Source organism: Macrobrachium nipponense, chromosome 38 (assembly GCF_015104395.2).
Source record: "Macrobrachium nipponense isolate FS-2020 chromosome 38, ASM1510439v2, whole genome shotgun sequence".
NCBI lineage: Eukaryota > Metazoa > Arthropoda > Malacostraca > Decapoda > Palaemonidae > Macrobrachium > Macrobrachium nipponense.
The window spans coordinates 10,894,766-10,920,908 of record NC_061098.1 but is presented as its reverse complement, the minus strand read 5'-3'; the positions used below and the strand labels follow the sequence as shown (position 1 = coordinate 10,920,908).

General features: G+C 37.3%; 1 protein-coding gene across 1 annotated transcript in view; it reads left to right on the top strand.

Annotated features, from left to right (window-relative positions):
- The first annotated feature begins 2,723 nt into the window (after positions 1 to 2,723).
- LOC135209623 (AP-3 complex subunit delta-1-like) overlaps positions 2,724 to 26,143 on the top strand; it is a 145,601-nt gene continuing 122,181 nt past the window's right edge. Inside the window, 8 exon segments of the mRNA XM_064242330.1 lie at positions 2,724 to 2,996; positions 14,110 to 14,205; positions 14,586 to 14,714; positions 15,273 to 15,413; positions 16,709 to 16,978; positions 20,102 to 20,175; positions 21,916 to 21,965; positions 22,301 to 22,350. Of these exon segments, the coding sequence (XP_064098400.1) occupies positions 2,901 to 2,996; positions 14,110 to 14,205; positions 14,586 to 14,714; positions 15,273 to 15,413; positions 16,709 to 16,978; positions 20,102 to 20,175; positions 21,916 to 21,965; positions 22,301 to 22,350 (906 nt within the window). The 5' untranslated portion in view covers positions 2,724 to 2,900.

The window sequence follows — 26,143 nt, the reverse complement described above, 5'->3', positions numbered from 1 at the left end:
GGTTCAAGAAAATACGAAATTGCTATTTTTTTTTCTTTTCGTGACCGATTCGCGTAACTCTGGAGTTTCGTTTGCATACTTCTTAAAAGTATTGTTATTATTATTTTATTCAGCCTGACCATATATATTCATATGTAATAGACTAACAAGAGTTTATAATCTGCTTAAGCAAGCTTCCAAGAATAGATTGCCTTCTACTACCTACGCATACTGTAGGACATGGCGACACGATTAAAATAATTGTAGCGCTGCTAATTTCATGGCAATTGATATATGGAAACACGAAAAGTTATTTGACATTGATAAAATGGGTAACATTTTTCATCGAACAGATATCTGTTCAAAATTCAGTTTCATTTCTGAAGCCTCAAATAAGAATTCTGTTGCTTGCATGTAGAAATAAGATTGTTTTATTTATTTGTATAATAAATAAATAAAGTGAACTGCGGGCTCCAAACAAAAATCAATCATTAACAAAGTTAATGGGATTCGTGTCTTGCTAACGTGTACACAAGTAATAAAGCGTAAAATGATGATTATAATATAAACAACGAATTTCTCAAAAGTTGCTTTATTGACTTTTCTTCTGGTAACTTCTGACAACGTCGAAGCAAACAGGAGACTATGTATATATTGCCTTTGTGTCCAACGCCATGGACCATAATACTCGTTACGTGACATACAGAGATTTTCTCTATTATTCAGCCACGCTCTTTGTTTAAAATCCCTGAAATTAATTCCGTCTTGTGTGCAACGAACGAAGACAAAATATTTTCTTCTTCTTCCTCTTCTTCTATAACCACTGAGGCACTCGTGCTCGCAAGTGAGGCTGTGGTTTTTCCCATGAAACAATAGCAATATAAGGGTGTTCCATGCTCGCCGTAGTTGTACATTTTATTCACAGGAATGAAATTGTGCGTTATTCTCACTTTCATTATTACTGTAGCTTAGTAATCGCGGATGAGCAGTGTACAGAATCTTCCTCAGTATAACCATCCTTTTACATTCGTGTAATCTGTTCAGAACTTTTATAACAGCAATAATCCTTCACTAACAATAAATTTAATAATAAAAAAATATATCATGAACATTAATAGAAACTATCCGTTGTTCCGGTAAGTGACAGCAGCTTCTGAGTTTGAATTCTGTTGTAAAAGTGATTTTAGCTCGGCTTGCTTTAGCATTCATGATGGGAAGTATTGCATAACACCTGGGAGGAGAGTACGTGATGCCGTCAGGTGGACTCCTGTGGGCCCTGAGGGGTAGGAAGACCCAGACTTATTTTATGATAATTATGAATGATGGGTGTGGACAGGAAATGATATATGTAATATATAGCCATTCATGACTTCCATGCCATCGTGAGTTGGTGATAAGTATAACCCTTCATATACGTAACCCTTGAGCATCGTCTAATTAGTCTCCTCAAATGCCAAGTCGAAACTCATAACAACAGCAGACACTATACGTCCGGGTTTATGCGGCCCATCTGGAAAAAGCATTTAAACTCGATTCGCATATGTCCCTCCGAGCAAAGGTTTGTGGGAGATTGTCAACGTCATGGTCACATGACCTCTCCCACTACCTGTGTAATTCTCGCAGATTGTAAGCAAACTTACGTGCGCTCTGGTGGTTTTTGAGGCCCTTAGGTTGCGTTTTCTGTGGTTCTCGTATCTCGCACAGGGAGGCTTTTCATTATGATAATCTATTTCGGTGAATTTATAAGTATTTGTAAAAACGACAGATCTCTTTCGAATACTTACGATATTTTGTTTAGCTTTTGCTTGTCGCATTTTTGTCGATTTTGTGCCTTGTACAGAGAGGCTTTTCATTCACTCGTTGTAGGCGTCTATAATAATATGTTTCGGTGAATTGACATATATTTGTAGAAACAGCAAAAAATCTTTCGGATGCTTACGCTATTTTGTATAGTTTTTGCTTATTTTTTTCACTTATAGATATAAAAAAGCAGAAGCTTAATTTTTCAAAGAATATTTTCACCGATGACGAAGACATTTTTCTCTGGGATTAAATTGGCAACTTTTGAAATGGCAGATACGAAAGAAAAGTGTTAAATAGTAAATGATATACAGTTGTAGACCGATAGAACCATCGAAATTTAGTCAGGCATATCTCCTAATGTTATGCACTGAATTTACACAAATAAAGACTTTAAAACCCCATTTTTCAATTACGTGGTTCTAACAATATGGAGCTACAGAACAGAGGAGAATGTATAAATCGGTTTTATTTCACCATCAAGCTTACCACTATGTTATATATGAAAAAACTTTTTCTTTAAAAATTCTTTTCCTGGATATATGTATCAACAACTCTTGACCTGTAGCTTGATAAAATTCCTTTTGACCGTTTAGTTGCGAAGATGTATTGTATCATTTCAAAAGCAAACTAGTAACATAGAGGATGAAGAAGAATGTTCCATTTTAAAGTGTAATCATACTTTCATGGATATTTTACGAGTTTAGTAAATAGATACACTCTCCATTTGCAATAGTCTCTTATTTAAGTAGCATCAAGCAATAACCACTGCCAGCTGAAACAGACAGAAAAAAGTAAATAATTGCTTTATAGTATGATAATGTGCATTATAACGATATATCTCTCTATAATTCTCTATTCTTACTTATAATATCGTAAAACGAGGACTGATCATTCTCTTGAAAAAGCAGACGAGGAGAACGCGACCAAACGGCGGAATCGCGAGCCGCGTTTAGGTGGGCGGCGGAACGCAGGTTGACAACATCTGTTTTCGTGAAGTGAAGTGACAGCTCGGACCCCGATTTTTATGTGACGTTATTTACCTCCCCTTTTTTTGACACCATTATGTAGCCGGGTTTGCCCGCCGTCTCTGTCGAAGTCGATCAGCGAAGCGATTAGCAATGGCCCTGCGGAAAGTTAAGGGGAATCTCGAACGTATGTTCGACAAAAATCTGACTGACTTGGTGAGAGGAATCCGGAATAACAAGGAGACGGAGGTAAGATTTATTGGACCAGAGGCCACTTTATACGACATTTACGTTAATTCTAACCGTAGAATAAATATAAACTAACATCTGGTGTGTTTTTATAAATCATAACCAATATTTTATCGGGTTTTATCAATTTTTGTCATTTAGAAAAAATTGCAGCAAATCCTTAGGACAGAACTTTCAGTGACGGATGTCTGTTTACGTTAGTTCTAACCGTAGAATAATTATAGATTTACATCTGTTATGTTATTATAAACCATAACCAATATTTTATTGTTTATCTTTTATTTGTTAAAAAAATGCAGCAAATGCTTAGGACAGGATTTTGATGTGATGGAAGTCTATTTACCTAGGTAGTACCTATGAGAATTCTCACCATACCAAGAATATTTATCATATTTAATCTTTTATAGGTATATGTTATTATAGGTAGATCATAACCAGTATTTTATGAAGCTATTTGCTTTTGCATTTTTTAAGCAATAGGTACAGCAACTGAAATACTTAGCTAGCCTATTACAGCTAGTACTTAAAATTTGACTGAAGTCGTTAGATGTAGTAAGTGTATACCTAGGTAGGCTAGACTCGAGGCAGATCCAAGCCGATTTTTGAGTATGTTTCGAAGGTAATTCGAAGCCCTCATACCGCAGTAAAGTAGACTATGGCAGTTGACATTTTCCTACATTATTTTACTTACTGAATAAGAATTTAAAGTAATATTTATTCGGACGACTGTAATTAACACCTAGGGGCCAGTACTAAACACAGCGAAATACATAGGACGCCCCAATTGTCAGTGGATGTCGTATCGGCGGTTAAGTTTCTTGCAGGGTAATTCTAAAGAATAGTTCCACATGGACTGCAAGGAACGTAACCGCGGATACGGCATCCACTATGGATTGGGGGATTCAATGTATTTTGCCGTGTTTAGTACTGGCCCCTGGGTGTTAATTACAGTCGTCCGAATAAATATTACTTTAAATTCTTGTTCAGTAAGTAAAATAACATAGGAAAACGTCAACTGCCATAGTCTACTTTACCGCGGAATGAGGGCTTAGAATTACCGTTTCGTAATTTATTATATAAATGTTTTTCCAAGCCGATTTGTATTTTAAAAGTTAAATTAACTACTATCCTTGCCCTAACCAACTCCATCTTGAAGTAGGGATCATACAAAAAAGGCAAATTCAGTAAGTTGTTTCTCAAAGGCAAGGCTTCCCATTGAATTTCAAGTTAAAATCTCTAAACAATTAGCGGTAGAACTGAGTAAGTACTTGATACTTAGAAATACCCAATTATCCTACCACCAGTGGTCGAATAATGGCCTAGGCGTGTTAGCCAGTGGCATTTCTTTTATCTGAAAATTATAGGCCACTTGCTTATGAATTGCAAATCCCCCCCCCCCCCCCCCCCTGCCCCTAACACCCCCCATCACCTAATGTGATCCAGGATATCTGTCATTATCTAAGTCCAACTGGACTTCCCTTTACTTGACCTGACCAAAAACTTCGTATTAACAATAGAAAATATGTTGAGGTTCTTTACTTGTCTTCGTCTTTGTTGCCACATCTAAATGAATTGTTTGGCCGCGGCTTCTCCCATGTTGGTCTCGTCATTATTTTTGTTACATAAAGTAAAAGACTTCTGATGGTTGAACCAAGCACTTCCAACGAAAATGAATACATATAGCATAAAATTGATAAAAATCACATAAACCACTGCCTGAGAGAGACTATTTTTCAATTGAAATTGCTGCTTTGTAATTACAATCAGATGTTAGTCTTCTCATAGCTTAGTATTTTGCAGGACACTCCAATGATTTTAGAGACAACATATTTAGTGCCATTGTTGTATACTAGCCTACCATATTTAAAAGCTACATTTTTAAATCATTGTTGACACTGATAATACAACATTAGGCATAAATGGTTTAGAGGGGCCAGTCTATTACTAAATTAAGCCAAAATTTTATGAATAACACTACAGCCACCTTTCAGGTAACACGTGAAAGTAAGTGTGTCAATCAATTTAAAAAAATATTTAGAGAGCAATTGTTACTCATAAACAATACTTGTTGTAAGCTAATTGAAAAAAAATTATGCATAGAGCAGGACATTAGGCTGTTTGTTTTGAAGAGCTCTTCATAGTGTTGCGTCAGTAAGTCATAATTAAGACAGTTTTGATGTTGAAATAAGATATCGGAAAACTTTCTAAAATGTACTTTAATGTATGACACTTACCTGGCAGGTATATATATAGCTATATTCTCTGTTCCACCTGGCAGAAATTTTCAAAACTCGCGGCAATTGCTAGTAACCTATTAGTAGTTCAGGCAACCACCACCCCGTTACCGTGGCGCTAGCGCTAGGAACCGTTCCCAATTGGGCCAGATTTTCTCTGCCAGCCGAACCGGCAACATTGTTGGTGGTTCCCTGCTAGAATTTTCATTCTCGTTGCTGACTGATCTTGGATTTTGGTATTGTACTCGGAAACGTTAGCTTGGCATTCGCTTTGGATTGTTCTTTAAGATGTCTGACTCTGGAAGTATGTTTAGAGTGTGTGTAAAAGAGGGGTGTAAGGTAAGATTGCCGAAAGCTTCGGTCGACCCTCATACCGTTTGTAAGAAGTGTAGGGAGAATGTGTGTACTTGGGAGAATAGATGCATTGAATGTGAGAATTTATCAGAGAAGGAATGGAAGGTCTTTATGAAATATGTTGAGAGACTTGAGAAAGATCGTGTAAGGAGATCTGTTTCTCGTAGTGAGAAGTCAAATTCTTCGAGTAAAAGGAGTGATTGTATTTCCTCTCCAGCTCCTTCTAATGTAGAATTGGTAGTTCCTTCTCCCCAGGTATCTCCTGCGCCCGCTGCTGTATCGGAGGAGACGAACGATACAAATATTGTAAAAGTGTTCGCTGCCCTTGCGTCCATGGGCGACCAGATACAGCGACTCACAGATAAAGTTAGTGCTTTCGATGTCAGTGAAAGTGTAGTGGAGGGGGCGTCTGATCGTCTCTCTCGTGCTCCTAGACCTAGACCTCTGTCAAGCTCCCAGACCCAAGGGAGAAGGCATGTCGACAGTCGAAGGGAGGCGAGAGAGGTTTTGTCACGGTCAGGCGTCCCTTCGAACAGTCCTGTTGCAAGTTCCCAGGCTGTTGCAGTTCGCCGCAGAAAAGGCGTAACTGGGAAGTGTGCGTCCTCGGAAGGTTCGACTTCCGAGCGAGAACGTCGGTATGCAGTGGTGTCTCGCCCACTCAAGAGGACGTTCAGGACGTCAACGGCTCTCGAGAGACAGGCGCAAGGCAGTGAGGCTTGGAGTAGTCCTGAGGTGTTGTCATCCTCGGAAGACGGGGACGCAGTCCCGATCAAGAGGAAAAGGATTTTTCGTACTAGAGAGGACGCAGGACGCACTGGTGATATACGTCCGTCTCGGCATGGTATTTCCATGGGAGAATCGCCTCCATCTTCTTATGTATCTTCCCCTCGTATTTCTCCGTCGGGTAGAGTACAGGATCGCTCTCCGTTAGGTCGCAGTCCAGCTCGTATTCCTCATCCTTCGTCGTCTACCATGCAGGAGGATAGTACTAAGCATTTCTTACGGGAAATGCAGTCCAAGTTGGCAGTACTGGTGAAGTCTTGGGATGCTACTGAACAACCATCTTCGAGGCGTAAGGACGATTTCCTTCCCATTAAGTCTTCTAAAAGGGAAGACAAGGACGCGTTCGCCGAGGACGCAGGGCGAACTGGCGCTAGGAGGAAAATAGTTTCCGAAGAAGCAGGACGCAAACGTCAGGACGCGGGACCAATGGTGGACGCAGGACGCAGGCGACAGGAAGCAGGCGTTTCTACGATGGACGCAGGACGCAGGCGGCAGGACATCGAGAGGCGGCAGGACGCCGACGCCTCGGTAGCCGCAGGACGCAGGCGGCACGACATCGAGAGGCGGCAGGACGCCGATGCCTCGGTAGCCGCAGGACGCAGGCGGCAGGACGCTAGTCCGTCAACGAAGCGTCAATACGACGACGACTTAGAAGACATTTCTTCAGCAGAAGAAGAGTTGGAAGTAATTGAAGAAAAGAATACGGAACCTTCTTCAGATTATAAGGTTCTGACTTCACGTCTTATTGCTGTTTTTGAGGGGGAATTTAAACCGACAGCTCCGTTATCCCCCTTATCACAGTTTTCCAAGACTAGGACTCCAAAGAAGTCCTCTTTCCTGAAAATGACGAGGTCAATTTCGGCGAAGAAGGCCCTTCAACGGGTGAATGACTGGATGAAGGAGAAGAAAGAAGCGGGAAAATACTCTTTTGTTTTTCCTCCAGCTAAGTTAGCTTCTAAATCAGGAGTATGGTACGCTACTGGAGAAAGTCTAGGCCTGGGAGTACCTGCCTCCTCCCAGGGGGACTTCTCCAGTATAGTAGACAGCTCACGCAGACAGGCGTTACAGTCGGCCAAGGTCTGGTGGACGTCTTCGGAATTTGACCATCTATTTAAAGGGATTTTTAGGACTTTCGAAGTCTTCAATTTCTTGGATTGGTCTTTGGGAGCGCTAGCGAATTCCCTAGGAGAAGAGGATTCGCAGGACTTAGAAACAGCTAAGAGCATTATGTCCTGCATGGATAAGGCTCTTAGAGACGGAACGAATGAGCTGGCTTCGTTATTCACAGCAGGAGTGCTTAAGAAGAGATCGCTGTTGTGTTCGTTCGCCTCAAAAGGAGTTTCTAACTCTCAGAAATCGGAGTTACTGTTCTCGCCCCTTTCGAAACAGCTGTTTCCTTCAGAGGTGATTAGGGATATAGCGCTATCCCTTTCGCAGAAAGCCACTCAAGATCTTCTTTCGTCTTCAGTTAAGAAGTTCTTACCAACCAAGTTGGTGAAGAAGACGCCAAAGGATACTAGACCGTCGCAACAGCCCTTTCGAGGAAGAACATTCGCTCGACCCGCCTTTAGGGGTAAGAGAGTACCCGCGAAAAGAGGAGCCAAGACCCCCTCTAAAGAATGAGAACTCAGTCCTCCAGACGACAGTGGGAGCCAGACTTCAAGGTTTTTGGGAAGTTTGGCAAGAAATGAAGGCAGATCCCTGGGCTGTCAACGTAGCTCGGGAAGGATACAAGATTCCTTTCTTGAAAAGACCTCCTCTCGCAACATCTCCGAGAGCCCTCGGGGCAAATTACAACGATTTAGAGAAGAAAGCGGCTCTGTGGGAGCAAGTAGCTTCCATGCTAGAGAAAGGAGCAATAGAACCTGTTCTGGATCACGAATCTCCGGGATTTTACAACCGTCTGTTCCTGGTTGCAAAGTCCTCGGGAGGTTGGAGGCCAGTGCTGGACGTAAGTCAACTGAATCTTTTCGTAGAAAAGACCAAGTTCACTATGGAGACGAACGATTCAGTACTGGCAGCGGTACGTCCAGGGGACTGGATGGCGACTCTGGACTTACAAGACGCATACTTTCATATTCCGATTCATCCAGGAAGCAGGAAGTATCTAAGGTTTGTGATTCAGGACAGGGTCTTTCAGTTCAAGGCCCTATGCTTCGGCCTTTGCACAGCCCCTCAAGTGTTCACGAGGATGATGTCCAATGTGGCGAGATGGTTACATTTAAGAGGGATCAGAGTGGGTCTTTGTATCTGGACGACAAAAAAAAAAAAACTGGTTGATAAGATCCCAGTCAAGAAGTCAATGTCTGGAGGACGTGAGTCAAACATTGGACTTAGCAAAAGACCTAGGTCTGGTAGTGAATATGGGAAAATCCCATTTGGAGCCCCAACAACAGATAGTTTATTTGGGGATTCAGATATCGGCAGTGACTTTTCGGGCTTTTCCGTCCCCCGAAAGGCAAGCCCAATGCAGTCAGAAGGTGCAGGACTTTCTAAAGAAAGACCGGTGCTCTGCAAGAGAGTGGATGAGTCTACTGGGCACACTCTCTTCGCTAGAGAGGTTCATTTCTTTAGGAAGACTGCACATGAGACCTCTTCAGTTTTTCCTGAAGGATTCATGGCCAAGAAAATTGCAACCGGATTCCTTCCAGTTTCTAATTCCGGCCGAAGTAAAGGAGGAATTAAAGTGGTGGCTAACTCCAGGCAGGTTAGCAAGAGGGATGTCGCTTCAGCAGAAGAACCCAGACCTCGTCTTGTTTTCCGACGCGTCGGACGTGGGTTGGGGAGCGACATTAGGCCCTCAAGAGGTGTCGGGACTTTGGAACAAGGACGAAACAAAGTGGCACATAAACAGGAAGGAACTGTTGGCAATTTTCTTGGCTTTGAAGCACTTCAGAGAGTTGATTCGAAACAAGACAGTGCAGGTCAACTCGGACAACACCACGGCTCTGGCATATATTCGAAAACAAGGGGGAACTCATTCTTTTCCCCTTTACAATCTGGCAAAAGAAATTCTGCTTTGGGCAGAAGAGGAAAAGGTCGTGATACTCACCAGGTTTATACAAGGAGAGAAGAACGTGACTGCGGACCTGTTGAGCAGAAGAGAGCAACTTCTCTCGACGGAGTGGACGTTGCACATGGAGGTTTGCCAGAGCCTGTGGAAGTTGTGGGGCCGTCCGGTAGTGGATCTGTTTGCGACAGCCAGAACAAAAAGGTTACCAACATATTGCTCTCCGATTCCAGACCAGGAAGCAGTGGCGGTAGATGCATTCCTGATGGATTGGTCAAACTTAGATCTGTACGCTTTTCCTCCGTTCAAGGTGCTGGGGAAAGTGATGAAGAAGTTCAGGGAGAGCAAAGGAACGAGGATGACCTTAATAGCCCCGTTTTGGCCGGCCCAAAGTTGGTTCACAGAGGTACTGGAATGGACAGTAGATACGCCAAGGACTCTTCCTCTAAGAGTAGATTTACTCAGACAACCCCACTTCGACAGGTTTCACAAGAATACCCTCGCTCTGGGTCTGACTGCGTTCAGACTATCGAACGTCTGGTCAGAGCGAGGGGATATTCTAGAGAGGTGGCCAGTGCAGTGGCTAGAGCCAGAAGAACCTCCACAATCACGGTGTATCAGTCGAAGTGGGACAATTTCCGGAAGTGGTGTAAGAACAAGAAAGTGTCTTCATCCAGTACCTCTGTGACCCAAATCGCAGATTTCCTTCTTTACTTGAGGAAGGATTTACACTTGTCAGTTTCGACAATCAAAGGTTATAAGAGTATGCTAACCTCAGTGTTTAGACACAGGGATCTAGACATCTCGAATAACTTAGATCTGAGAGATCTGATTAGGTCGTTTGGGACGAAGAAACAATCAGAAGGCAGGCCACCTGCTTGGAACCTGGATGTGGTCTTGAAGTATTTAACTTCTAGCAAATTCGAACCGTTAGAGGAATCCTCTCTGAGAGATCTTGCTAAGAAGACTATCTTTTTAGTAGCATTGGCAACTGCTAAAAGAGTTAGTGAGCTTCAGGCCATATCGAAGAAGGTGGGATGGAGACACGGCAATGCAGTGTGTTCATTCCAAGAAGGTTTCTTGGCCAAGAATGAGGATCCAGCTAATCCTTGGCCAAGATCCTTTGAAGTTTTGGGTCTAGCTGAATTGGTCGGTAACGAGCAAGAAAGAGTTCTCTGCCCAGTGAGAGTGTTGCGATGTTATATAGAAAGAACAAGAGTTATCAGAGGGAAGTCTGATGCTCTGTGGTGTTCAGTTAAAGACCCCACTAGACCCATGACGAAGAACGCTCTAGCCTTCTTCATGAGAGAGTTAATTAAAGAGGCTCATATGTTGTGTGAAGAGCAGAGCTTTGGTATTTTGAAAGTGAAGGCTCATGAAGTCAGGGCAATGGCGACTTCATTAGCTTTTAAAAAGAATTTAGCCCTCAAGGAAATTATTGAATCCACATATTGGAGAACTAATTCAATATTTGCATCTCATTATCTTAGGGACGTTCAGACAACCTTCGATAATTGTCAGACGCTAGGTCCATACGTCGGGTACAGTATTGGGCAAAGGAGTTACTACCCCATAACCTTCTTTTAAGCTAGTTGATTTTATTAGGTGATGGTGTTTGTGTTTATTGGTCGTCTGAGAAAGGGTGCGGTACTTTTCTCAGTCGTGTTAGTATTATCTGGTGATGGTGTGTGTGTAGTTCAGGTAAATGATCTGTTACTAGCTTGAATGCCGTGGCATAAGAGGGCTGTAAGGATCTGTCAACACATTGGTCACGTCCAGTTGTCAGTTCCAGTCTTAGCTTCTTCAACATACAGGACACTTCCTTGTTGAGAGCTACTAAGGTTTAAGCAGGCTTAGAGGCAGGACCTATGAAGTCAGCTACCTTAGCAGGTAAGGAACCTGGAGTTTTAATAATATTTTAATAATATTTTTATACTCTAAGAATGTTGCTGTCCTTGACCCACCTCCAAATGTGTCAATCAGCTATATATATACCTGCCAGGTAAGTGTCATACATTAAAATGAAGTTTTTATGATAAAACAAAGTTTAATGTATACTTACCTGGCAGGTATATATAATTTAATTCCCACCCGCCTCCCCTCAGGGGACAGGGTTCAGAGAAAATCTGGCCCAATTGGGAACGGTTCCTAGCGCTAGCGCCACGGTAACGGGGTGGTGGTTGCCTGAACTACTAATAGGTTACTAGCGATTGCCGCGAGTTTTGAAAATTTCTGCCAGGTGGAACAGAGAATATAGCTATATATATACCTGCCAGGTAAGTATACATTAAACTTTGTTTTATCATAAAAACTTCATTTTCCATGATTATAAGTTGAAAGTCACAGGTACCAACTTCACTTTGGTGTGGTAATTCACAAATGAAAAGTTTTAATGTGCATGTGGAAGATACAAGAAAGATAAGATATGTTTACATATGGCACTGTGCTTATTTAATAATTTTCACGTAGTAATTCAGTCAGTGCTACCTGCTACCTTCGTAACAGCTTATTTACATTAGCCGCTGACAAACTCCTGGACAGATTGTTTCTTTAATTAACTGTTCACATCATTCTTTTTTATTTTTTGTCTGCTAGGGTGTAGCTACTATTATAGAATTTTAGGATCTCGGAATATGTTGATCTGATTGTTTTCAGTGTCTAAAGTTTCTTGTTGGCTGAGAAAATCATGAGTGAAACTACCGTACTCATTTCAGAGAATTGTAGATAGTGAGAACAAACTGCAGTGAACATTCAGATGAAGATACTAAATGAAGTTGGGTTAGGCTAGATTGGGGTGAATTAATCATCCCCACCCCATGTCAGGAAGGATCCAGTGCCCTAGGTTAGGATGTGACCCCAAAGTTGCCATTCCCACTTTTGAATTGGTACTATTTCAGACCAAAACTCCTAGATCCCATTGTGCACCCTCCATGATGTTGGATGTTTTGGGGGGGAAGAATAATGGTCACTGAATCAATTTCAGTGGAAATCAATGTCAAAATTGCAAGAAATGCTTAAAAAAACAACCTGAAAATCATATTTTAGTGACAAATGTATTCATAGGAAATGTATAAAATTTCACAGGACTGTTGTAAAAGAATCATGTTGAGGCATTGGCTCTTTGGTGACCTCTAATCTGTGGAATTGTTTGTCTATTTGCATTTAAGTCTTCACTAAATAAACCATTAAAAATACTGTAGAGTAGATATTAATTTGATATTTTAGCTATCCCAATACAGAGTCCTATTCTAACTCAATCTTGTATCTCATGTTCATTTCCAGAAAATGCCTAAGACCAGACAGAACCATTACCAATGTTGTAATGAACAAACCCACAAGAGAGGGATTATTGATGCTTTTCTTGTGATAGATTTCTTTTATGTGGTTGGGGAAGATTTATATATGGGTCTGATGTACAATGTACTGGGTATTTGATTAGTCAAGTGGAGGTTGTTCAAGAAGTACATTAGTAGTAGTATATGCTTTTATACCCGGTACTGGTTTCTCAGTTACAGAATAGTTGGTATACTTTTGTTAGTTTTACCATAATCATAAATTGTACTCAAGCTTGGCTCTTGTCGAGTTTCAAGGGATATCTTATTGTATAATGAAAGTGACATTGACACTCCGTTTTGGGTACATAAGCACTGGAGAGGAGTAGATGTGTTTTTTAAATTTATACATCAGAAGACAACTAAAATTGTTCTTGCAACTGAATGGAAATATAGCAATAGATATGTTCTTGTAACTGAATTGTAACATGTCAATAGAAATTTTTTTTTTTTTATGTAACCTAATTGTGATAAAGGACATATTCTTGTAACTGAATTGTAATATGTATGTATAATCCTTGATATTCTTGTTAGCATATACTACTGTGTAGGTTTTGATAACTGCCGTTTATTTAATTTGATTAATTTAGATTTAATTTGCTAATTGTTATCTAGAGCTGGAAATCAAATAAACTGAAATTGCTCACAGAAATGAAATATACATTTGTCAAGTACACTTTAGATTTATAGTTAATTCGTATTTTGAGAAGATGCAATTCTACCTCTAGTGTAACGAGAGTCATGCAGGAATATGGGAAAAATTTAGTTAATTATAAACTGGTTTCATATAAAGTTTTTTCTTTCTAAAGATCTGTCTTCAGTGAGTGGTTATTGTTAAGTGGTATTGACCATGATCCCTTGTACATGAAGTGAGTGATCATTTTCCATTGATTAGTGCCAGGAAGTCTTCCTATATAGTCATTACTGTACCTTTCTTTGAGAGGGGGGGGGGTGAGAATCAGTGTATATTAGGATCTGTCCTTTCCTTTATTGACAGTTACCTCTCCTTCAGAGTGCTCAGAGAAGTAAACTTTCACTATAGTGGTACATATTTATAAGTTTATAGAAGGAGCTGTTCTAAAAAAAAAAGTATGATCTATTTTTATTGGGTGGCTGTAACTTGAAAAAAAAAAAAATGATCTTACTGGTATATTTTTGGTATCATTGACCCTTGTTATTGTAGCTAATGTTACTGACTGAAGTTAGGTAGTTTTTTAAAGTTGGTTATCTTGATATGGTAAATGCTTGTCCTTTCAAAAAAAATGTAACATGAAATTATTAAAAATTGATTATTTTTATTAAAATATATATTTTATTGTAGAGATGTGTTACTGAGAGAACCGAAAAGGCAAAAGGGTGAGAAGTATTTGTGTGTGACTGACCACCTCTCTTCTTTTCAGGCCAAATACATAGCACAATGTATGGAAGAAATAAAGACAGAGTTACGCCAAGACAACCTGGCTGTCAAGGCAAATGCTGTTGCCAAACTCACCTATGTAAGTGATCATTACAATTTATTTCAGAGGTAATGCCTATTTTTAAGTAATTGTGGTGGAAAAAGCATTTAAAAGTGAAGTTTTGCTTTAGAATTTTGATATTTTTAGATTCCTTGTTACTTCATTGAAGTCAATTACAAGTTTATCACTTTTATTGTAGTGTTATTTATTGCCATATTTGTTCAGTAGTCTGGATGTACATAATATAGTATTGTATTTAAGAGTGAAGGTGCTTTGATTATTTAATGAAATTTTCAACTCATTCAAACTGATGTACTACTCAGAACCTCTTATCTTATTGCTTAAATTTTTGTTAAAGTAATGTTTTACTGATGTTTCATTTGTTTTTGATATTTTAATTATATATTTTTTATTTGCAGTTACAAATGCTTGGCTATGACATCAGCTGGGCAGGGTTCAACATCATAGAAGTGATGAGTTCGTCAAAATTCACTTATAAGAGAATTGGCTATTTATCAGCGTCGCAGTGCTTCCATCAAGACACTGAGGTTTGTTCTAGTTATATTTGCATTTTTCAGAACTATTACCATATTTGATCTGTAATGACTTAAATTTGGAATGTACAGGCTTACTACTTTGCTAAATTTTTAAAACATGATTGCTGCAGTACCGTAGTTATGAAGAATGGTGCAACAAGCAATAGTAATAATGATATATTCCTATTTCATTATTTTACAGTTGAATACGCAAAGCATTTTTATCCCACAACAATTTTCATAGGTTATTATACTTTCAACTTCAGCACACATCAAATACATCACGGCCCTAAAGCGACATACAGTAAAGCTAATTTCTAGTACACAGAACCTGCTCGCTATTGTCATCCTTTCAGTGTGTGGGTTGAATAGAATAGTTTCTCATATCACCCATGAGAAAACTTTGGGAATCATTGAAAATCATGAATAGAAGGCTACATTTCAACTGGTTTGCATAAAACCATTTCTTATCAGATAAATGCTTTAGATTGTATCATGGAATATCTTTTTCTTATCGGTCGATATTGGTTTTAGATTTTTTTTATTGAAATTATTCTTCTCATGATACAGGTGTTGATGCTGACAACAAACATGATTCGGAAGGACCTGAACAGTCATAACATGTATGATGCCGGAACTGCGCTTACAGGCCTAGCATGTTTCATCAGTGGAGACCTTGCAAGAGATCTAGCCAATGATGTCATGACTTTGGTAAGGAGCAGACCTTTATTGTTTACTGTTTTATGTGAGTTTTGGAAGTGATGTGTACTTTGCAACATTTTGATGACATCAGCATAAGAGTGGATGATTTAGTATGAAAGGGATTTCTGCAAAAAGAAAAACAAATGAATTTCCTTGTACTTTTTGTTCATTTCCCAGCCTGTTAATAATCATATGTGGGCACCTATTAAGATTGAAAAGTCACATCTTGACACAAGACTTTATTCTATACACACAGTGGAGTGTGAGTCCACGGATTTTCAATAGATACCTGACTGATACTACTTTTGTACAATGATTCATAGATATCATACTTTACATGTCTCATACATATCTTACTTTTACAAGTTTCACTTAACATCCCCCTTCTTTAGTAAAAGAGATCAAATAATAAGGCAGAACTATAAGCACACAACTAGCATATCAGGGTACACGTAACATCACTAGTGTCAGTACACACAATACAGGAAATGGCATAACAAAACATAAATGAGATGAGAAATCAAAATGAGACCTTCTCACAAGGATTAACAGAATACATCATTCAAACTAATGAGATAACCTTATTAACACAGTTTAAAGCAATAGCAACTTGAAGGTTTAGTCGGGAGCTTTAATTAATCTACCATGAGTGGGGAAATTTTGATGGTATTAAAAGTAAAGTTGGTAAGTTGCTTAGGGAAAGGTAATCTAAATGACGTTTAATTGCAATAGCAGTAATGAATTTTCCAAAGGTAAGTTTAGCTAGTACATAATTTATTTTATCAGAGGTGACAGAAAATGAGTAAGAGTAATAAAGGAAATATTAGTAGTTTGGCATTTGAGTAGTTTAATTACAGTAAGAGACTGGAAAATGTTGGAATGTTTTAATTAAATGTGTGTTGTGAGAGATAGGATAGTTATAAGGGAAATGTGTTTGATGAAGATGTTGAATTAAAACTTTCCTCGTTTTTCAGGATTTTGTTAGAATTAGAAGTACATTTGACATAAAAGATTTTTCTAAGTGATTATTATAGAGATGAACCAAACTACTAAGAGATTTTTTGTTCCTGTAAAGCCATCAAGAATGATTTGGTTGTAAATTAAGGTCTGAAATTTGGAATATAGAGGTAAAGAAATAGTAAAAGGTTCACTGCATGGCAGCTCATAAAAAGAACTTATACTAACCTAACATGGTTGCATAATAAGGCAGAATAGCTTTTAAGAAGTAGGAAGAAGTACTGCTGAATTGGTTTTGAATAATTTTTAGGGCTTTATCAGATACTTACATATGCTGTTCTTTGCAGCTCACTTCAACCAAACCTTACCTGCGAAAGAAAGCTGTGCTGCTTCTCTACAAGATCTTTTTGAAGTTCCCAGAAGCACTGAGGCCGGCATTTCCTCGGCTAAAAGAAAAACTGGAGGATCCCGACCCTGGTGTTCAGTCTGCAGCAGTGAATGTCATTTGTGAGCTCGCTAGGAAAAACCCAAAGAATTATCTCAGTCTTGCACCAATTTTCTTTAAACTTATGACAACATCTACTAACAACTGGATGCTTATCAAAATTATAAAGTTGGTAAGTATTTTTTTTAGTTCATCCCTGACAGATTTCCTTGGTCTTTTTCCTCATTTTTATTAGTTTATAATATTTCTCAGAATTATCTGTTGAAACTGCTCCACACTGTGTTTCAAGTTTGGAAGTTTTCAGTGTACAGTATTTGATAGAGGATTAGCTTATATAAGCTTGGGGTTACTGTAAATGATAATGATATTTTTTCATCTCTTTTATGATGGTATTTTTTTCTGAGGTCACATTTAGCAATGATGAAAGTTATACTGTATTTTTTTTATTTTTGGTGAAACCTTAGAATATATTTATAGCTCATCCTTTTGAGTTCATCATATTAAGCATAGACAAAAATATATTGGTTTCAGTTTGTGTTCTATTGAAATGATTTGTTACAGTCTTATTTTCTTTATATGATGCAAAGTTGTATACACTGGAGTACTTTAAAAGAAGATTTTACTGTAATTTTAAATGAACTGACTCAAGTTTGCCATTCCATTGAGGAGTGAGAGATGTATATTTCTGGTGATAGAAGTTCACTCTCGACGTGGTTCGGAAGTCACGTAAAGCCATTGGTCCCGTTGCTGAATAACCACTGGTTCCATGCAACATAAAAACACCATACAAACAAACAAACAAACTGACTCAAGTTTGCTTGTGATTTGGGTAACGTTGGGGGTTCGGCTTTGACAGTGAAAAGAATGAGACCAGTATGCAGAGCAGATCTTTCTCTATGTCAGAGAAGACACTTGTAGATGTCAGACTGTCAGTTATTCTGATGAGGATTTACTCAAGTGGATTGATTCAGCAGAGAATGGGATATGTATCCTGTTTTGTATTAAAACATTTTTTTTTCTGGGGGTTTCCAAGGCTTAAGTGAATTCAATATTGAAGGGTATTTATGTTAATTATTTAGGAGTATAATATTGTTGATTGATGGCAAAACTCACATGTATGTTTGTTTGTTTGTGTGTGCGTGTGTGATGTATGTATGTATGTATGTACATATGTTGTTTCACTGGTTGTCACATCATTGACGTTTACCTCGTGTTTGGTCAGTTCTTGCCTGGTGACCACCCAGTACTGTCAGATCCTGGTGGGATTTAACCCTCGTGAATGTCAGTAGGGAAAGAATTTTGGTATATAATCAAACTTCAAAGGATTGCATCTTACCTCAGAATAGAATAGTACTCATACCTGAATACCAGATAAACAAATTGAGGATAGACATGAAACTGAATGTAGCTGGAAATAAATACAGATAAAAAATGGCTGGTAGAAGCTGTAGCTTTGACATTGTAATCTGAGGTTAAAATGTAGATTATGATTGCTAAAATGTCTGTGACACAATTGACTAACAATACTAGTATCAGTTATTATTTTGATAGATATAACCATACATATGGTACACTTAGTTTCAGTGTATATTTACTTTTTTTTTTTTTTAAACTAGTTTAAAGAATTTTTGTCGTGATATACAGTACTTATTTTATGTTTTAGCTGTTTCATCTTGTTTTAATGCATTTAAAATACATATTGTTTGATATTAGAACATAGAATTCTCTGTACTGCTGTATTAAATTTAATGTGAGAAATCACTATGAAAGAGTGTTTTATATACTAAATTTATAAAGAACTTGATATATTGCACATATCAGGAATCTTCTTATGTATTTGCTGCAGTAGGATTTAGAACTACCATACATAAAGCACCTGTTTGAATTATTAATAGCACAGGTGGTAGGTCTGTGGTAAGATTTTTTGTTTTATTCTAAATCATCAACATAGCATATAGATTAGATCTGTTATTCTTAATGTTAGTAGGTAATTTGATTTGGCTGAGCATGTATTTTGTTTGATATACAGTATCTTTGTAGAGGAGTTTTAAATTGGAAAGGTCCATTTACTTATGCCCCTAAAGAGTTTTAATGAAGACCTTGTCATATACTGTTTGTTGGTAGTGTTAGATAATTGTTTCTCTTTATCACCTGTTCAAATTTTAATTCTTTGAAACAGGAATTCTTCATCCTTCCCACAAGCCCCTGTGGTTCTTTTTTAATGTGACTTTGTGGGTTTTTTAAACTTTAACATATTAATCAGGCATTACAAGAAGTATGGTAATGTGTTAAATTAGTAATATATATATAGCATATATATGTACAGAAAACTGATTATATTAGTGATGTGGGATTCAAGTAATGATATTATATAGTAGCTGTTGAAAGCACAAGACAGTCAATCTAGGTTTTGTGTTGTCAGCTGTTTGCAGTTACTTTCAGAATGTACTATATTTAGTTTTATTTTGACAATATTCATGTAGGTGATTGTTAGGTCTAGAAGAGAATTTTAATAATGGAGCCATTTCAGTTTGGGGTTCTTACAAGCATTGAGCCTAGACTTGGACGGAGACTGAGCGAGCCTCTTATTGAGATTATCTGCAGGTATTCAGAGACGGCTGAAGAAGAGTAAGCTTAGCAGTTGGTGCTTGACCCTGTATGGATCATAACAAAAATTCCAGTTAGACATTTATTAACTGTAGGAGTGCACATGCTTGGAAATATTGGTAGTTTAATTGTAGATGTAATGTACAGGTATTTATACTTTACCTCATCTGTTGCGAAGAAAAGGCTTGTCTTTGGTCAAAAAAATTTTGGTCACCATCTTTACAGGATTTACTGATTGCTTAGGGTTTATTTTTTCATGTCAGTTTCAAATGACATGCTAATTTGTTTATATTTGTCCATCAGTTGCATTTCCATATGTATGCTATGCTGTTGAGTAAATAATTGATATTTATCTGAATATATTTCGTTGCAAGGTACATTATGTCAAAGTCCCCGTACTCATAAACAAGGGTTAACATTGAAGATGAGTCTTTGCTCCATATTATGGTAATTAGCACACGTTATGATAAAGGAAAGTTCACACCCTTGTTTTATGTAATATACGGTAGTTGCACCAGAACCTTAAACAACACTTTTATGCAATGCTGGTAGGAAGTAAAAGTATAATTAATGGCTTCTGGAACGAGGTAATGGAGTTCCAATAAGCAGAACTCTTAGTTTCGCTTTGGTAGTCTATGCAGTAGTTGACCGAGTAACAAAAACTTCCTCTTACCCTTTTTTTTGACAGTTTGGTGCTTTGACTCCCTTAGAGCCAAGATTAGGCAAGAAGCTGATAGAGCCCCTCACAAACCTCATTCACAGGTAATGATCAACATCGCAGTACTTTTGTCTCGGTACAGTATGTGTCTTTAAATGCTTGTAGAAAGTTCTTCGCTGGACAAGTGGATTTCGCGCTCGGCTACCAATCCGGTGGTCTGAAGTTCGATTCTCGGCTTGGCCAGCGTGGAACCAGAGGAGTTTATTTCTGGTGATAGAAATTCATTTCTCGATATAATGTGGTTCGGATCCCACAATAAGCTGTAGGTCCCGTTGCTACGTAATCAATTGGTTTCTAGCCACGTAGAAATATCTAATCCTTTGGGCCAACCCTAGGAGAGCTGTTAATCAGCTCAGTGGTCTGGTAAAACTAAGATAAACTTAAATGCTTGTAGAACACATCTACATTTTGTTCTGTTTGAATTTTTTCTTATAGGTAAGTATTTTACTTTACTAAATATAGTGTGATCAGTAGAAGATTGCTTCTGGCTTTAAAGATTTATATTATTATTTTGGTTTTCAATATTTGCCTGATTTGACCTGTTCTTTCATAGTAAGGTACAGTATTAATATAAATGACTACAGACGATGTGGATATTAAAATCATGGTGTATGTGGGAATTATACGTACAGCATTTAAAGATAACAACAAGTTTATAAATTTTGAGGTTGTTTTAGGAAATAATTTTTGATTTGGATTATAAAAAAAGATTCAAGGCTAAAGAAGAAATGAAAGATCATTTGAAACAAACATTGGTATAAAGATATAGCATTCAGAAGCTGGAGAAAGAGAGAGATCTGAAATCTTTTGATGGTTTGAAGATTGATTTTATTCTCCTATTTATGTATATTTTGCTGCTTTACCATCTTGTGTACTTGGCTGATATTTTATTGTACATGATTATGCAATGAAGGGGTTGCTAGCAGTGTGCTGTTTTGCAAGAATGGTGTAATTTACCAAGGAGAGGTTATATTGGAGAACCCAGAAGAAATAAGTTAGCCTCAACTTTGATGGGCTAAATGTAGTGTTAATGAAAAACTGTTAATCATGCAAAAGACAAAATTAAAGTTACTTTGTAAGGTTCTTGAAGCTAAACAGTCTTTGTATTGACTTTCCTCCCCCCTTATATATTTCATCCTAAATGATATCTTGTCATTTTGTTTTTCATTCTGAGGACATTATAAAGATCCTAGATAATAAGTATTGATGATGATGATGGGAACTCCTGCTTGATATAATCACATTTAAAACCGCATTCATTTCATCCTGTTTAGCCCACATTTATGATTTTGAATATCCTTAAGGGTGATGTCGTCATTCGTAAAATATGGCTTGTTTTCATTCAAACTTGAACTTTTGTTGTATGTAATGAGCAGGTCATGATCTTATACATCCAGTCTCCCTTACTTCCAGAAGCAGCAATATCATTTAGGAGACAAAATATTCCAAACTTCTGCTGAAGGATATGATGTGAATTAATTAGTGTTATGTCTGATGCAGCATATTTTTCCTCTAAATTTAAAACTTCCCATCCTTAAGGAGTACATGTAAGGTTATTTTTAAGGAATTAAGAAAAGCAAGTTAGAAAATTGATCAGGTATGCCGGAACATATATAAAGGCATGAGATGCATTGAACTTTTTTTTTTTTTTTTCCATTAATGAAATAAGACTTTGAGATAAACCCGTTATCTTGTGTGTTATATTCAGGTTGATCTTAAAGCCAGTTTAAGTTTGGTATGTGATGGTGTTCCAGTACAACTGAATTGTACTTGTAATTTTTCAGCACTTCTGCGATGTCCTTGTTATATGAGTGCATCAACACCGTCATTGCTGGTACGTATATTTGGATACATCTGTTTTTCAAGTAATCACAGTTACATAGGCTGTGTAGTTTTTCAAGATTTTTTTATCTTAAAGATTGAATTAGTTTACACAGGAGAAGTTGTATGAATGACTTTTTGTTTGTTGATTTTAGCATTCAAATCACATTTTATTCATCAGTGTGCATAATTTTGAAGTTGTATGTTGTTTTAAGACCTTTGTGTTTTTTATCCTAAGGATTTTTCAGTACAGATTAAGAGTCTAGATCTATAGGAAACCTTTAGGAATGTGTGCGTTGCTGATCTCTCTCCATCTTCTCTTTTCTCCCCTGCCATGTGCAATTACAGTGCTCATTTCTATTTCATCAGGGATGCCCAACCACAACGCCTCCATACAGGTACATAGTGATGACAGTTGTGTCGGTGTTTTTAATTGGTTTTTATTTTCCGAGATCTGGATCAAGCCTCAAGGAATGTCTCTGATAAATGTCGTTTATTTTTTATTGTTAAGAGTTCTGTCCAGTTTTTCTGGAGATTATATTTTTAAAATATTATGAATGAAAGTAGTCATAACTTGCTTCCTTGTTAACTTTGGAATACAGTGGTTTAAACTTAAAGTAACATTTCCCCAAATCTTGATCTAGATCTGTAGTAAATATTGTATAAATTAGAGAAAAAGGTTATTTGTGGAAGCTTTTGCATAATGTGTGTAGTTTTTAAATGGTTTAGATGTAGTTATTCAAGACTAAGTTCTTGTCAAGTTTTTCCTTCACAGTGTGGGATAGTATGTTGTTTTGTGTTGTCTTTTGAACCTCTAAAGGTAAGGTGTTTATTTTTGCTTGGATGTATTTGCGTTATCCATGACAAGTTTATAAAAATTAGTGTTGATAGGATATCAGTGTTTAAAGTACATAATTGCTGTTTGCACTGTACCATTTTGGAGTTCCATGCTTTGTAATGATTGTTTTTTAATTTTATTTATAGTTTTTTTTATAGGAAGACAGTAGAACTTTTGGAAAGTATTTATTCTATGAACCTGAGATATTTTTGCAAAATAATAAAACCACAATTCAGTGAACTGAGTATACATTATAAATTGTTTCAAGACATCATGTCCGCCTTTCAAGTATGGATAATACCTCCACACTGAAGAGAGGACACATTTTCAGAACCTTTTGAATTATACTGTATTCTGTGAACTTGTGGTTTCATTGTATTTATTATAATTCAGTTGTGTTCAATATTGTGCTCTCAAATTAAACTTAGAGACTTGTTTATATGACCAACAGTTTAATCCAGGATATTCAGGTGCTTTAATTTTGAAGCCCCCTGACAGTTTGTCTTACAAAGAAAGGGCAACTGCACATGTAGCAGTCTTAATATACTTTATTTGGATTTTTTTTGATAGCACAGGAAACCACATAGTTGTAGATCCACATGTTCAGATTGATTGAGCAGCGGTAAAAGAATTGAAGATCGAATGGATAATTTTCCTCTTTTGATGAATGCAGATTGGTTTGAACAATATTAATTTTAGTGAAATTACATATTAATTGACTTGATAGCTTGAGATCATGCTTTCTATCTCTAGTGCACAACTAGAAAATGTTTAAGCTGAAGTTTTTTTTTTTCTTCTTTTTAATCTATGTACTATTTGGTTTTTGAACTTGCATGTAAAGCCTGAGGTATTTGATCGTGCCTCGAGTAGTTGGTCGTTTATTTCTCAGTGTATGGTTTGTGCACCTCTTGTCTCTCAATAATTTTGTGACTACAGTTTTTTTTTTTTTAAGCTTTAGATGAATAGATTTTGGTCACTGATATAGTATTGCTTGCTGTTTTTCCTTTCATGTAGACATGTCTTACTTCAGCAGATTTAGTAGCTTCTTAATAGGTTCTCTTTTCCTGTTGCTTTTGTTCTTTCAATTGTCCGTGTGTGTTTACTGCATATGCGTGTATTCCAGGGTAAGCTTATTCTGTTTCCTCAGTTGCATCTGTGCTGCTTATAAACAGCTAAACACTGATTTGCTTCTATTTCGCAACATGTATATTAGAGATGCATGGCATTCTGTTTTTATGGTTAATTGGGTATAATTTTGGTGGTGTACCTGTATGGAGTAGTAGCTATGAACAAGGAGCTGCCAGTCATGCCATACCCAATCTTCTCTGCCCTGATCCTGCCTGGTTGTTTGCTTGAGACTTGTGACGACTACTAATGTGGATGACTTTGCATGTGAACAATATTCTGGTCGTCAGCGTCGGCTAAGTATATTACTTTTTCTCTTATAGTACTCACTAGTTCAATTTCAATAGCACTCTAGTATCATGTCCTTGCTGAAGGTGCTTTTTTGTGCATTTTACTCAGACATTTTTATTATTAGTACGTACCTATGTAGTAGATTGGCCATTGAATGCAGTTGGTTCTTATACAAATGTCCCGTGTCCTACGATAATTTGAATTTGAATTCGTCTATAGTTATGACCAATGAAATTTCCAAGGTGTCAGTTCAAAAAAGATGTTAATGGATACTCAACATCCTGCATCACTCAAAAAAGTTTATATACATAAAGTAATCTATAATTTTTGCTTCTTGATTGACTAAAAATGTACTAGTAGGATAAATTGTGACAAGTGTTAAAGTAAATGCTACTGAATAGATAAGAGCTACAATACGTAGTATATGTTAATTTCTTGAATTGGAGCTAATGTTTGAGGCATATCTTACCTTGGTCGTAAGCTGGAGACTTAATTGCTCTTAACTGCTTTTTCAATACTATTGGCGTTGGAGTTTTTGTTATCTGGCTATTAAATAAATTACCGCATGTTGATTTCATTGACCCTGCCTAATGCATGTATGAAATTTATTTAAAGTTTATCATCTCCTCAGCTGAATTAGTAGATTGTGCCTTTACTGGAATTCAGCAGAATTTTCAAATATATAGATGATTTCACAACTGCAAATTAAACTCTTCAGTCTTTAAAATAGATACTGTATGGTGTAAATAGACCTAAGGTGTTTGGGATAAATAACAATGTACGTACTTAGCAATTATATCACAATGCTCAAATGTGTTACTTGGCTTTGTGAGTCATTAAAAAATTTTCTTATGTGTTGTCTGCAGTTATTTTTATTGTAAGGTGGTGCATGTTTGTAGTAGAATTATATATTTTTTTTCAGTAAATGTTCTACATCAAGACTTCTGTTAAATGGGCTCTTTGGAAACAAAGACAAGCATAACACAAGAATGCACCTAAAGTTGGCAAGACTAATTAGAATAGATTTTTGGTAGATTTTTGGGGTTTTTAGAAGATAGAATTTTCCTAAGAATTTTTCTAATGGTAGGGAAAATACTTGTGAAAAGTATTCCTTGTGGAATGGGGCCATAAGATTGTATGAATAATTTGTCTGGCATCTTTTGGGTGAAAATCCAGTAGTTTTTAAGTTAGTATTTTGATAAGGAGGTGCCCCAGGTTTAGTCCACTTAAGAAAATGCTATAATTTCACGTGCATGTGTATTGTGCTAGATAGTTGGGATTTACATTTTTAAGTGGTTTTTTATTTAATGGAAAAACAACCATTTTTGTAGCAAAGGACACGACAGGAATTTATTTTAGTTTTTCAAATCTATCAGGGGATAAAGTACTGGTACCTTAACTAATGGACTGTTTAGGGATCTGGCCTCCCTCCCATTAAGTTGCAAAATCCATCAAGTTGCAAAGCCTGGTAGTATAGTTGAGACAAGACCCCAGGGCTTGTTTTGCAATAATATGAAAATCTTTCTCAGTCTTCCCTTTCCTGTTTTGTGTTATTAATTTATTGTAAGTTTGTAGGAGGGGCTTTTGAGGTGTTGAATTTGGTAAAGAATGCAACAGTGCATGTAGGTACTCTTAATGAAATCTTAAGAAAAAGTACCATATGCGCCAGAGGTGAGGTGTCTGCTGATTTTATCATGAACAAGCAGCTGCTACCTTAAAGGTTGCCTGGTCTGGGGTGTTGCTTATGTTTTTTTAGTCCGGCTCTTAAGATTGAAAATCAAATCAACATCTTGTTTGAATGTGTATTTATCTCTGGAAAACATCTTTTAAGTTGTGTGTTTGTGTGCAAACAAAGCAAACACAAACACACACAGTTTTGATGAAAAGTTTCTGTCTGAAAGGCAATTATAACTTTTCTGTATATAAAAATGTGGTCT